Source organism: Lampetra fluviatilis, chromosome 32 (genome assembly GCF_964198595.1).
Source record: "Lampetra fluviatilis chromosome 32, kcLamFluv1.1, whole genome shotgun sequence".
Taxonomy (NCBI): Eukaryota; Metazoa; Chordata; class Hyperoartia; order Petromyzontiformes; family Petromyzontidae; genus Lampetra; species Lampetra fluviatilis.
The window spans coordinates 6,371,372-6,384,447 of record NC_136306.1 but is presented as its reverse complement, the minus strand read 5'-3'; the positions used below and the strand labels follow the sequence as shown (position 1 = coordinate 6,384,447).

At 47.6% G+C, this 13,076-nt stretch overlaps 1 protein-coding gene across 4 annotated transcripts in view; it reads left to right on the top strand.

Annotated features, from left to right (window-relative positions):
• LOC144943686 (plexin-A2-like) overlaps positions 1-13,076 on the top strand; it is a 295,017-nt gene that overhangs the window by 242,142 nt on the left and 39,799 nt on the right. For all 4 annotated transcript variants that reach the window (XM_078871418.1, XM_078871419.1, XM_078871417.1 and 1 more), the window contains exons 21-22: positions 3,613-3,762; positions 6,880-7,114. In XM_078871418.1, the coding sequence (XP_078727544.1) occupies positions 3,613-3,762; positions 6,880-7,114 (385 nt within the window). The remainder of the gene's footprint in view (positions 1-3,612; positions 3,763-6,879; positions 7,115-13,076) is intronic.

Below are 13,076 nucleotides of genomic sequence, written 5' to 3'. Positions count from 1 at the left end.
CATAAACTCACCTGAGCCTCACCGCTCATCAACTCACCTGAGCCTCACCGCTCATCAACTCACCTGTTGATATGAAATGCCGTAGGGGGAACCCAACCCCCCCCACTCCTCCCTCCCCAGCAGTGTTTGCCTATCCATTGCACAATTTTCAAACGGGGGCTTCGCACCACAAGCTAGGCAATTGTAAATGATCAAACGGACCGATGTATCCCAATTATCGCCGTCTGAGTTGTATTCATTGTAGATTTGAAGCTTTCGTGACTGCAAGGATTCATATTCTTAGGTTTTTTCGGTAAAGTCACGTAGGTAAAAAATTAAAATAAATTTACTATTTTATTTTTATTTTACTTTTATTAATTTTATTTTTTTACCTACGTGACTTTACCGGAAAAACCTAAGAATTTGTATTCATTCGTTCCGTCGTTTTTCAACCTCGGTCGCACGAACTTACGCGGCGAGCTTCCAGATCGTTGTGACCGGTGGATCTTCCCGAGGAGCATCGCTCCGGACAACGATGCGTGAATGCGTAAATGCGTGGAGTGTGGCCGCGTTGTGCATTATAAAGATGCGCGTACAACGTAGGTGGGTGGGTGGGTAGGTGGGGGGGGGAGTGAAAAGACACCCAAAACACCTTTTTGGCAGAAGCTGGCCAAAACCCTCTAATTGGACGGTGCCGGCGAGCGAGTCCTCGGGGTCGATGTGCTCGGCAAGGTCATCTATATTTCATGTCCCGCGCGGCATTGGCGGGGCGAGCTATAACGATGAGGAAGGGAATCTGTAATGCGGGAGGAGGAGGGGGGGGTAGGACCTCGAGAAGCGGTGAATTGTTCGGCCTTTTAATGTCAATTACCCATGCCCCACGAAACCGAACACTGACAGCCGGGCGGGGCCGTGGCACGGTGGCTACGTCGCTGCACGTGGCTTGCCCTTCTGTAATCCAGCGCTGTGGAAGGCAGCAAGAGAGGGGGGTGGGGGGGTTGGTGGATCACCGCACGGATTTTGGGCAAAAATCTCTTCGCCGTGGGCGTCGAGGAGGAGCCGTCGACCTGATTTGTCGGGGCTACGGCGGTACAGCAACACATGTGGACTGCGCCTCTGCCGTACGTGATAGGGCGGTGTTCTGTAATGCTGATATGAACGATAATGTGATCATTATCGTTGTATTAGCGTTACAGGATTCCCTCGTTATGCGCAAGGGATATGTGAAACCTCTTTGTAATGAAATACCGTGAGTAAATACGTAAATAAGATTAAATACATGAACATTATGGAAACGCAAATATATGTAAATAGCTTATAATGGACATAAAGTAAATACAAAGACATATTCAGGTATTAATAGTTTATACATTAACTTACCTTACATTATGATGATGCTACACATCACTTTCTCTCTTGATGCAGTTCCAGATGCAATTCACGGATAGCCAAAATCGCGGATAGCAAGCTGGATTGCTGTACATACATTCTGCAAAAGTTAGCTTTGCTATGTTTTTATTTCGGTAAAACATATAAATATACAATTAAATATACCCGTAAATACACATATATACACGTTAGCATAGAAAAATTACGATATTAAGTAATGCCATTAATTAAACTGCCCAAAATAATATTTAGAGACAACAGTACAAAATTTCAAACACTAGCCACCTGCAAAACGTGGGGTCGTGTTTTCTGTAAACGTGCTTCTACAGAAGTTTGCCCAGCAGCTGTGATTAGTCATACATTTAGAATTATGCCATATCCGTTAGCCACCGGGCGCCGTCGATTTTAACTTGGTGTGAACGGTGATCTGTGTGTGCGCTTGCATTCTACCACACGTGCACACGCGTGCGCGAGCGTCACCCAGCGGGTTTTACTCGACAGCGCTACTGGGAGAAAAAAAAAACCCGGCCCCCATCAAGCCTTGAGTTCCGATTCCCCAGCCACGGCTCACGCCAGTGGCGAGTGACGGCCCGTGCAAAGTTCTGAGTGCCTGGTCGTCTCTGCATTTTAAAGGAGTAGTCCCCCGTGGTTCCGGTGTGTGTGTGTAAGTGACATCGCTGTGGGGTGAGTCAGAGAGCGCCGGTCACACCACATCATCACCTTGTGCACCACAACGGCCTAAATAGGTGCTTGCTAACGGCACACGACTCAACAGTGTATCTAGATCTGAAGTTTTCGTGACTGCAGAGATCCATCCTCTTTGGTTCTTTCAGTAAAGTCACATAAGTATGAAGTAAAATAAATTTGAATGTCAGCAGTTCTCCTGCTGTATCTGACGGTCGCTTGTGTTGCAATCGAAACGTCGTGATTTAATTTATTTTATTGTATACCTACGTGACTTTACCGAAATAACCAAATATTATCAACGGCGCATGTCGACGGTAAGGGGTGTCTCTGTTTATGCACACCGAGAACATGTTGGTTGGTGAGACGTTTCGAATGAATGCATTACTCTTAATTTAAGATAATGATTTATATTTTCCGCTTCGTCACGATCACTTTCTTGATAAGAGACAATAAGCAATTGAGGCAGTCGTACAGATAAGAGCAGGGCAATTCAGACGGACGGGACAATAAATGAGATGGACAGACGGAAGAAAGAGGCAGACGAGATTGAGAGAGACGCAAAGACAGGACAGGCACGGGAGAGAAATAAAATGATGAAGACAATTTTAAGCGAACAAAAAATCATGGGGAAGAGAGACGGGCAGATGAAACAGAATGAACGAGACAGGTGAGAGAGTTTAACACGTAGTAGGCTGTCGTGACCGATATACATAAAGCTTTTGTTGGGTTAGACTGCGTAAATTCAGGGCGCTTAAAATGTGTTTTTAACACTTATATGGGACTGTCGTTTTTAATAGAAAAAAAAATTAACCCGTAAAAACAAAGTTTTTCACTATAAATCCTTTATATGCGTGGCGGCTAGAGTCCTCTCGTCCTCTGGCTTGAGATGGCTGTCACCTATGGGTCAGATGATTGTCTGCCAGCATTAAGCAATTGGTAATTAAATATTTTAAAAAAAATTCCAGTGTAAAATTTAGGAAAAACATTTTCACAAAAATGTATTGTCACGCACAACGAGTCTGTGTGGAAAATGTCAGCTCGATTGGATCACGGGAAGTGGGTTAAAACACGACCGAAATATTTGCACGGTCGTAAGCAAGCAAGCAAGCACGCAAGCACGCAAGCAAGCAAGCAAGCGAACTTAATATAAAGGATTTAAGAACGGATAATACACTGTAACATGATAACGAATGTAACGTTAATGGCTTCAAAAAGTCAAAGAGTCTCCACTTGTTCGCCATCGTTGTCAACGCGTGCCTGGAATGTCTCCAAGTAGTCTCCAGAACACGGAGGAGGCACATTTGTCGTGGTTCTCAGAAGTGCTAATTCTCAGAAGTGTGAAAACATTTCTTTGAAGCACCCTGTATAAATGTGTTTAACAACACAGTGTGAATGTGTTGAACAACACGTTTAAATTTCCGCTATCTCACCAAGAGAAACACACACAATTGAGGGAGCCATGACAAAGACACACACAGGCAGATAGAGAATCAAGAGACAAAAACAAAATCACAACAAAATCACACTCCTGTCTCCCCTGAAAAAAACAAAAAACAGGGCCGCAACCTGACGCCGCCGCCCTCTTCCGGGGGGCTCCGCCTCAACTACACAGCGCTCGTGGGGGGCCGCGTGTGCACCGTGGCGATCTCCGAGACCCAGCTGCTCGTCGAATGCCCTCCCAACCTCACCGGCCGGCACACGCTGACGGTAAGCCCCCCATCCCCACAACCCACGAGTGTCGCGGGAAGAACCAAATCGTCCCGTGAATCTGTCTCTCGCTGTCTGTCGCTTAGCGAGCCGTGGTGCCAACGGTTGGGCAGCGCGCCGAACTTGCGATCCAGAGGTCGCCAAGGTAGTTAACATCGCACTGCGGTAGCGAAACGTTAACCACCTCACCTGGTTCGCAGGAGGTCGTGGGTTTGAGCCCAGCCCTGACGCCTGTTCATTTGAAGTTTTTTCACGTCCTTCTCTCCGTGGTCACGTGGATTTTTCTCCGGGTCCTCCGGTGTTTCCCTCCACTTTTAGAATCGACGTGCCTGTTGGAGTCTTTGGATGCTATACATTTGTACGTGATGCGGCTCTCCGTTGAGCTCACACTTGTGGTCAGGTCGCTTCCACAAAAGGGCTACATAGCTCATTGGGCCCTACCTGGTAAAATAAAAAATAGTTTTGTTAGCTTAGTTTAGATTCCACCACCCGGCGTGGCAGTTGTTGAAACGACGGTGCAAGTTTCTCAAATCCTCTCCACCTCGGTCCATGGGTACCGCCACAGTTAGTCGATAGGTGGGGTAAAGTGGGGATGCTCCCACCTCTTCCAAGACGTACGATCGGCGCGGAAGTCGCAGACCAAAGACCCTCTCGAGTCCCCTGTGGTGTAAGTTTCTTCCGCCAACGGTAACGTGAGACGAGCATTTGCAGGGCTGCGCCTTTACCCCCTTGAAGCGTTCATCAACCAGGTAAAAATGTGGAATGAAAACTGAAAAGTGCGCAAAGGAAAACGGGGAGACGCACGCTTGGAATTGCGTTGAGAGATATAAAGAGGAACATGCGGATGAGATATCATGCGCAGGGTAATGGCGTGAATAAAAGCATTAATAAGAGTGGGCTTGGGGGACGTTACATTGCTAGAAGGCGATAATGATGACGATAATGACAATTACGGCCATTGATTCAGAATAATAACGGAATGGCAGCCAATTAATGGAATGGGTCAAGATAACGTCAAACCGACGGAGATATAGCAATGGAATGACATCGGAGAATCGTGAGAGGTGGCAGTGGCTTGCGGGAGGGCCTTCATCCAGGAGTGGATTGACCATGGTTGATGACGACGGATGGCTTCCACCATGTGTGCACAGTGCAAGGCGTTCACCACGTGTGCACGAGTGACAAAGTGAATTAATCACATCGGCCGGCCTACGGAAAAACTCCAGCAGCCACCGGTGCGGACCGCGCCCCACCACCGCGCCAGGGCGTGAGAGCCACTCCATGCAGTTCCTCCAGACGCTGCCGGTCAGCAGGCAGGCAGGCGGGTGGGGCGGAACGTCGGACGTCGGGCGGGACGAACGCGCGGTTCACACCGACGGCACGAAAAGAAACGCCGCGCAGCAGAAGAGCATTATTATAATTCCCCTTTTTGTATTTTTTTTATATTCATTAGTTTCTGTCGGCTAATTGTATTTCTTTTTGTCTCTTATTCCGCCGTTGGTTTGGGCGCTTCCTTTCATCGCTCGCTCGATGTCCAAATTGATTAACCCCTGAAAACAACATCAAACGAAGCTAATTCGATGACTTGGAATGCTCCCGACGTTGGATCTGCTTATGCTCGAACACCTGCTATCTTTTGTAAAGGGACGTGCCTTTCAACCTCGGTGGCTTGGTTTCAACCACGAGTGCCGAGCGAAATGCTCAGACGAATGGAAATGTTTAATGAGAGGAGTTGGAAAGAAAGCGGTGGCTGGAGAAATGAAGGCGGAGTAGCGTGATTGTAAATTAAAGGCAATCTAATTGGAACTTGAAAGACTTGTAAGTCAACAAATAAATGTTCGAAATGATAAGATGGAAATGTACACGGTTGATTGTGGCAGGTGTAAGGTGACACCGACGGACGTGCTGATGTGGAGACGAACGGAAAGATTATCAGACACATAGATGGATAAACGGGTGGATGGTTGAGAAAGATGGATGGATGGCAGAAATAGTAGACACGTGAGCGGATAGATAGATAGAAATATAGATGGATTGACACATTCATTGAGATATGAGTGCATGGATGAAGAGACGGATGGACAGGCAGGCAGACAGACTGATAGACGGACAGAGATATAGATAGATGGACAGATGTAAGGACATACAGATGATCGGTTGGAAGGGATGGATGGATGGCATAATTGACAGACACGTGAGCGGATGGGCAGATAGACGGACAGATGAATGGACCGATAGATAGACAGCTAAAAGGATAATTGGGCAGATTGACAAATGATCAGTTGGATAGATAGATAGATGGACAGACAGGCAACAAATGATGGGGAGATGGATGAATGCACATACAAAGGAACAAATGGACGGATGGGCACGACACGGGAAAATACATATTTCAGAGTGAAATTACTGAAAAAAATGTTTATTTGCCAATTACAAAAAACTCTCCACAAACGCAATTAATTGACAAACATGGCTCTTAATTATCAAACATCCCAGTCCGCTGAACAATCTCCTCTTTAAAGTATTTTGTTTACGGTTTTATTCCCATTATTATTATTGTTGTTTTTGTTGTTCTCTGAAAAATACATAATTTATTTTATTCCGGGAATTCCTTTGGGTTGCTGCGAAGCCCTTTTTTCTGTAATGCCGCTAATGCCTTACTTTGAAGAAGCAAATCTATCGTGTGTTTTTTGTTTCATTTGAAAGTAGTTTTATTTAAAACGTCGTGTTCCCTTCTGTCCGCGCTGTGTGCCTTGCGTTGTGTATGGGCGCCGCAGTGGCGAGGTGTTAACTACCTCGCCTGGTATACAAGAGGTCGTGGGTTCGATCCCGAAACTGACGCCTGCTGTATAGTTGGAATTTGCATGTTCTCCCGGTGGTCGCATGGATTGTTCTCCGGGTCCTCCGGCTTTTCCCTCCACATTTAGAATCGACGTGCGTTCAGAGCATTTGGCTGCGATGAATTTCCACGTGACGATAATGAGCCACTCTGTTAAGCTATCGTTTTTTGTGGCCAGGTCGCTTCTGTTAAAGAGCGATATAGCCACCAGCACTCGTGCCCAACAGTCTCCTAAGGCTATCCGGGGGATCTTTGTCTCTACCTTTGCGCGGCGCTAGGTGTGCGTGGGCGGCGTGGAATTCGCCGCCATCACCGTCCAGCTCTACCCGGACAAGTTGCTCACGCTGCCCACCATCGTCGGCATGGCGACGGGAGGCGGGCTGCTCTCGCTGGTCGTCGTGGCGATGCTCATCGCCTACAAGCGCAAATCGCGCGAGAGTGACCTCAACCTGGAGCGGCTGCAGACGCAGATGGACAACCTGGAGGCGCGCGTCGCCCTCGAGTGCAAAGAAGGTGAGCGGGCCGGCGACGGGCGCCGAGGAGCTGTGGCCGAGGGGGTAGGAGGTGAGATGGCGGGGGAGCGGGGGGCATGTGGGACACAGGGCAGTGGAGCTGAGTTTCCACTGAGTGGATAAGCATCGGTATCGACTGGGTGGAGGGGAGGTATAGCCGAGGGGTAGGACGTGGGGCAGCTTAGGAAATGATGCGGGTTTTAGTTCTGCTTCACAATTTATTTGAAGCCAACTCATCCCCGTTATCACACCCCCACCCTTATACCACCCCCTCCCACCCTTGCCTACGGTGACTTTCCACTGAACCGCAGAGTGTTTTATCAGAGCAATCTACAGCACGTTACTCTGTTGACGTTCTTGGGAAGCGACTGGAGCTATGCACTTTTAAGTCGAGATTGAAGAATCATTTCTTTCCAACTGCTTTTTGTGTTCAGTTTTTCGTTCTTCCCCGGCACCTCCAATTAGCATACTTTGCCAAGTACGGTGCGACAGAAGTGCTACATGCATACAGCCAGTCAGACACCAACTACCGACACCCAACTATCCACTCACCCTCCCACCTACCCACCCATTCACCCAAATACCCATTTACCCACCTAACCGCCTACGCACCCAAGTACCTATCCATCCACGCCACATTTACACCAGTGAGTCAGCCACCAACCCACCCAAGCGATGGTGGGTTAGGCCACGTGGTGGTCTTATGCCCTCGACTAGCGAGCGCTCGATTTCCGTGCCCGCTCCCCAGGCGGCACTCACGGCAGTCCGAGTGGCACGACAAAGTCCAACGTCGACGTTGGATTCCGTCGCTAGGAGTGCTCATCCTCATGACGTGCGGCGGATCTATCGGTCAGAATTTTAATCGTCACCCGGGCCACGTGCGATACTGTAGTGTCTTTGCGAGCGTGAATTGCCTTTTGTGCTTGGTTTGTTGTCCTTCCCCCACACCTCCGATTAGCACGGTTGACTACAAATGGTGCAAAAGAAGTTCCACACACATGCATTCCATATCGTCGGGTGGTGGAGGGCTCAACAAATATCATGCTGGAATTAAACTACCAGACGGTCTGACCCGGAAACAAATGCCAGTCGCTGTAATGGCCACGCGAAGATACGCTGTTGACCTTTGAGCTGGAGTCGAACTCAGAACCATGCGGCTGTGGATCATTGCTAACATTCTGACCGCCATTGGTGGACCAAGTAATTTGCCTCTCGCGAGGAGTTGTGACACTTAATGAGATCGAAAGCGCTCAGCGATGCTCTGCCACCAGTGGCCAGTAATTCTCGCTCCTGTCGGTAACCAATGAGATATCGGCTTCACAAAGCCCCCGTGCTCTTTCGGCACGATTCTCTACACCAATTTCCGGGCAGATGTCGATGATCAAATATCGTTGATTTTCCTCGATCGATCATGCGCGACGACGGCCGGTTGCGGGGCGCACGAGCCCGAGTGCCAATTCCCGCTCATAGCCAACACGATTATCTGAACTGGTCTTGGGCCTCCAAAAGGTCAATTCAGCCTTAACGAAAGGTGTCTGTTCGTGGTTTTAGCCACACCACCACCTGCTAATGCCCCAATGCGGCCTTAACAGATGCTCGCAAACAGCACTTACCCCAACAGCCTTCTTAACGGCGGGGAGGAGGGGGGTGATCGTTGTTTGGTCTTTGCGCGAGCGCGCGTGCGTGTGCAAGCGTGCGTGAGTGCGCGTGAAAGGATTGATTTTGTTGTTGTTATAAAGAACTAAACGTGCAAAAAATATCTAAACATTTCTTTTTAATGCAAACAACTCAACACGTGCAAACAAACAAACAAAAGATTACCCCGTTCATTTATCTTAGCGGAGAGCACTTTCACGCCGCAACACAAACGGATTTGAGCAGCTTGCGTCCGATAATAATCGCAGGATTAAGGCACTGGCGGAAAAATTAACACGCGAGTTTGAATTGGAGGAGACAAGCTGCTACAACCAGTTGTCGTGAAAATAATAATAATAATAATAAATAACACATTATGTACACACACACATATATATATGTGAACCAGCCTCATGTTTCCAAAGTCCAGAAATAATTTGAAATTGCTCGCTATCGAAAAGGGGAAAAAAAAATGTGTTTCTTTTTTGCTTCTTTTTCCCGTGGACGAAATAGAAATTCTGTCCGGCCTGGCGTGAAGATATCCCGCCGGGCTTGCAAATGCATTTGCAGTCAGGGTGTAAATAACGACGCGAATTTCAAACGCGCCCAACACGGCATCGGCCGTCGTGACATGCTCCCAGAATATGGACCGGGCGGCATCTGCGATCCTGAAATTTTCGCCTTTATTATAATTACTTAACTTTTTTGTTAAATCGCCTTCTTTTGGCAAGGGTGCTTTGTCCACACGCCTCGCGGCCACTTCACATTGATTAGTCCATCGCGTTATGCGCGGTTCTGCAAACCGCGCATAACGTGCAGTTATAAATCCCCTTTTTTGTCAATGCAATCGCTGAGTGACCTCGCGCAGTTTCGAATGATTTCGTCCGGGGGAATAATGACTACGGCGACAACAACAAAAATCAGAACCGAACGTCACCATGGCGAACATTACGTCCAGCACAGCACGTCCGGCGCACCTCTCACTATGACCGTCGTGGCTACTACTGGGCAAGTGCCCACCAAGTCCAGTCTCGCAGCGACCTGGAAAAATATTTGGTGAGAGCGCCGCGTCGCATCGGTCACTGCGCCTTTATTTCCACGACGGATGCCTCCCACAAGTTTTCACTTTGCACGTTAAACCAGTTTCTGTAGTTTTGGCGGTGGTGGCGGCGGTGATGGTGGCAGTGGTAGTGGTGGCAGCGGTGGTGGCGGTGATGGTGGTGGTGGTGGCGATGGCAGTGGTGGTTGCGGTACTGGTGGCGGCGGTGGTGGTGGTGGTGGCGGCAGTGGTGGCAGTGGTGGTGGTAGTGGTGGCGGCGGTGGCGGCGCCAGCATCGATCGCTATAGGTAGCGGCGCGGTGTCCGTTTGCGCGACGCGAGCGACGGAATTAATCGAGCTTCTTGACTCCGACATCGCAAAAGTTCACGGTCCACGCGCACCACGGCCACCACCGCACGCCACCCGCCAACCGCCAGCCGCGCATTTCAAGTTCGGCTTCACGGCGTCATTAATCACGTCTCTTTATCGCGGCATTATTTTCAGGGCCACCAGGGATCGGGTTGCATTTTTGTTTGTTTGTTTTGTTATTGAAGAGGAATTAAAGGGCCCCTTTTTTGTGCTGCCGTTTTTCCTGGCTCTGTCTTAAAAAACAATCTTGCTTTCATATTTCCTTTTATAATAACCCAGCTGTCTGCGTTCAGATGCAAACCCTTCGGGGGTTGTGTGTGGCTGTGGGGGTAGCGCATTCGGGAGCCCCGTTGTGGAATTACACTGGGAAGGCAGAAAGAGGGAGCGGCGTGGGTTCCGAGAGCCAGTCAGGTAGACGTCGAGTTTGGCTGTTGGGAAAGGGATGGTGATGACAAGGTGGTTAAGACAAGGTAGTTGGGGCGCCACGGTGGTGAGATATTAACTCCCTCGCCTGGTATGTAGGAAGTCGTGGGTTCGATCCCGACCATGACGCTTGTATATTTGGACTTTGCATGTTCTCCCCGTGGTCGTGTGAATTTTTCTCTGGGTCCTCCGGTTTTTCCCTCCACATTTAGAAACGTGCGTTCGGAACATTTGGCTGCGATGAATTCCCACCTGATGAGCCACTTCATTGAGCTATAATTTGGTGGCCAGGTCGCTGATGAAAAAAAGAGCTTGTACAGCTCAGTGGGCCTTATCTGGGGAGAAATAAATAAATAAATAAATATATGTGCCAATGGAGCGTCGGCCAAAGTTGGGGGTGAATAGTTCCCACTCATCGCCCGCCGAGGAGATGAAGCTACGAGATCAACTCGTGTTGCAGGTCACAAATCATAGCTCAACGGATTGGCTTATCGCGTGGAAGTTTAGAGCAGCCAAGCACACGTTGTTTCTAAATGTGGAGGAAAAAATCCACGTGACCAACTACTGTATACCGGGCGAGGTAGTTAACATCTCGCCACCATGACCGTTGCATCGTGAATACTGCGAGGTGGGGGGTAGGGACTTCATCCAGCAGTGGATGAAGCATGGCTGATGATGAATGTGGATGGGTCACAGGCCTTGAACCTTTTTTGTCGATTGAATCCTTGAGCCAGGGTTTTTTGTGTATTATTTTTTATCCGACAGTCATGAGACTCTTCAGAGAGTGAAGCGTTCCTGAGTAATTTAATACCGTGTTCAATACATTTAATCCAACGGTCAAAACTGTCCAACTAAAATGTTTCATTATCAAAGCTGGCATAAGCCAAATTAACTCGTCATCATCATCATCAGCCATGGGCAATCTACTGCTGGATGAAGAACTCGCCACTCCTTCATCATCATCGCTGTCAGTCCTCTGCTCAGTGTGTTTTATGAGATAAATTAAGAAATATTTTTTTTTTAAATTCGCTGTTTTTTTTCATACAATCATTGGCGTCCAGGTTGAGAACATCACCTGACCTGTAGCTAAGACCATCACTTGGCGATCGCTAAGGCCGTAAATTTACTAAAGCTTAGACCATCAACGAACCACGGCTAAGACCATCAACTGACTACACTTGAGAACACCGTTTAATCACAGGCAGCAGCTGAAACCCAGCATATCAGCTCCACGTGCTCTGTGTCTCTCTCTGACAAGGTCATTATAAACCCCACCGAACCACTCAGCCACCTCCTATTAAAACGTCTCAGCCTAGATCTTTTGAGCGAGCCTTCCATTCAACGGCTCTCTCTAAGTGTCTCTTTGTCTTGAAAAAATAGACAAAATACTGCACTGTTTAAATTCATTTTATATCTCCCTCCCCTCCCTTTCTTTGTCAATTCGTCTCCTTGGAAGAAGTGGTCCTGATTCCTTAAGTTATTATAAGGAAGGCAATTTAGCCGAAATGTCATTGCCTTTCTTTTCACTCAGCGATGATAATTTTGATAAAAAAAAAAGTCTTCGCTGGAACATTATTCTCAATGTAAAAATAGACACTTGAGCAGTGACACTTTAAATGTGCACTTAAATATAAACGCACGCCCGCGCATATCCGTGCTCGGTAATTTGTGCCTTTTCAGAGACGTTTCTCCGTTTTCATGGTTTAGTTATTTTTCTTTTCTCATATTACAGGAAATACTTTTGTTCCGAAATTGTGAACGGGGCTTTATTTTCGCCGTTCGATAAACTCATTTTACGAAAATTATAATCATCGGGCACCGCAACAGCAACAATGCGATTTACGCGTCGTACACAAACATAACATCGCCCCCCCCCCCACCCCCCCGCAGCGTTTACGCGGCATTAATTTTACATCTGTGTTTTGTAAATTAACATTTCGGTCACGCGTGGCCTGAACTTTTGCAGATACAAGCCCCATTTCTGAGCTCTTGTCAAATTTGTTCCGCCACCGCAACTGCCTGCCATTACAACTTCAGTCGTGCAAATCTATGCCCGGATATGTTAAATTTCGATTTAAAGCTTTCATGACTGCAGGGATTCATCTTCTTGGTTCTTTCGGTAAAGTCACGTAGAAGGGAAGTAATAAAATAATAAAAACAAAACAGAATAAAATAATTCTCACATTATGTTTTGTTTTTTATTATTATTTTTTATTATTTTATTACTTATTACTTCCCTTCTACGTGACTTTACCGAAAGAACCAAGAAGACGGATATGTTAAGTCGGGTCTCAAATTATGCAGCGCAGGAGTCGTAGGCCAACATGAGACCCATAAACTCACAGAAAACCCGTAGACTATCATAGGACCCAGAGTGTAGATGTAGGACTCATAGACTTACCATGGACCCATAGACCACATTTCAGACTCATATAGGCTTACATATGACCCATAGGGTTACATGGTGGCTAGAGACTCAAATAAGACCCATATAAAT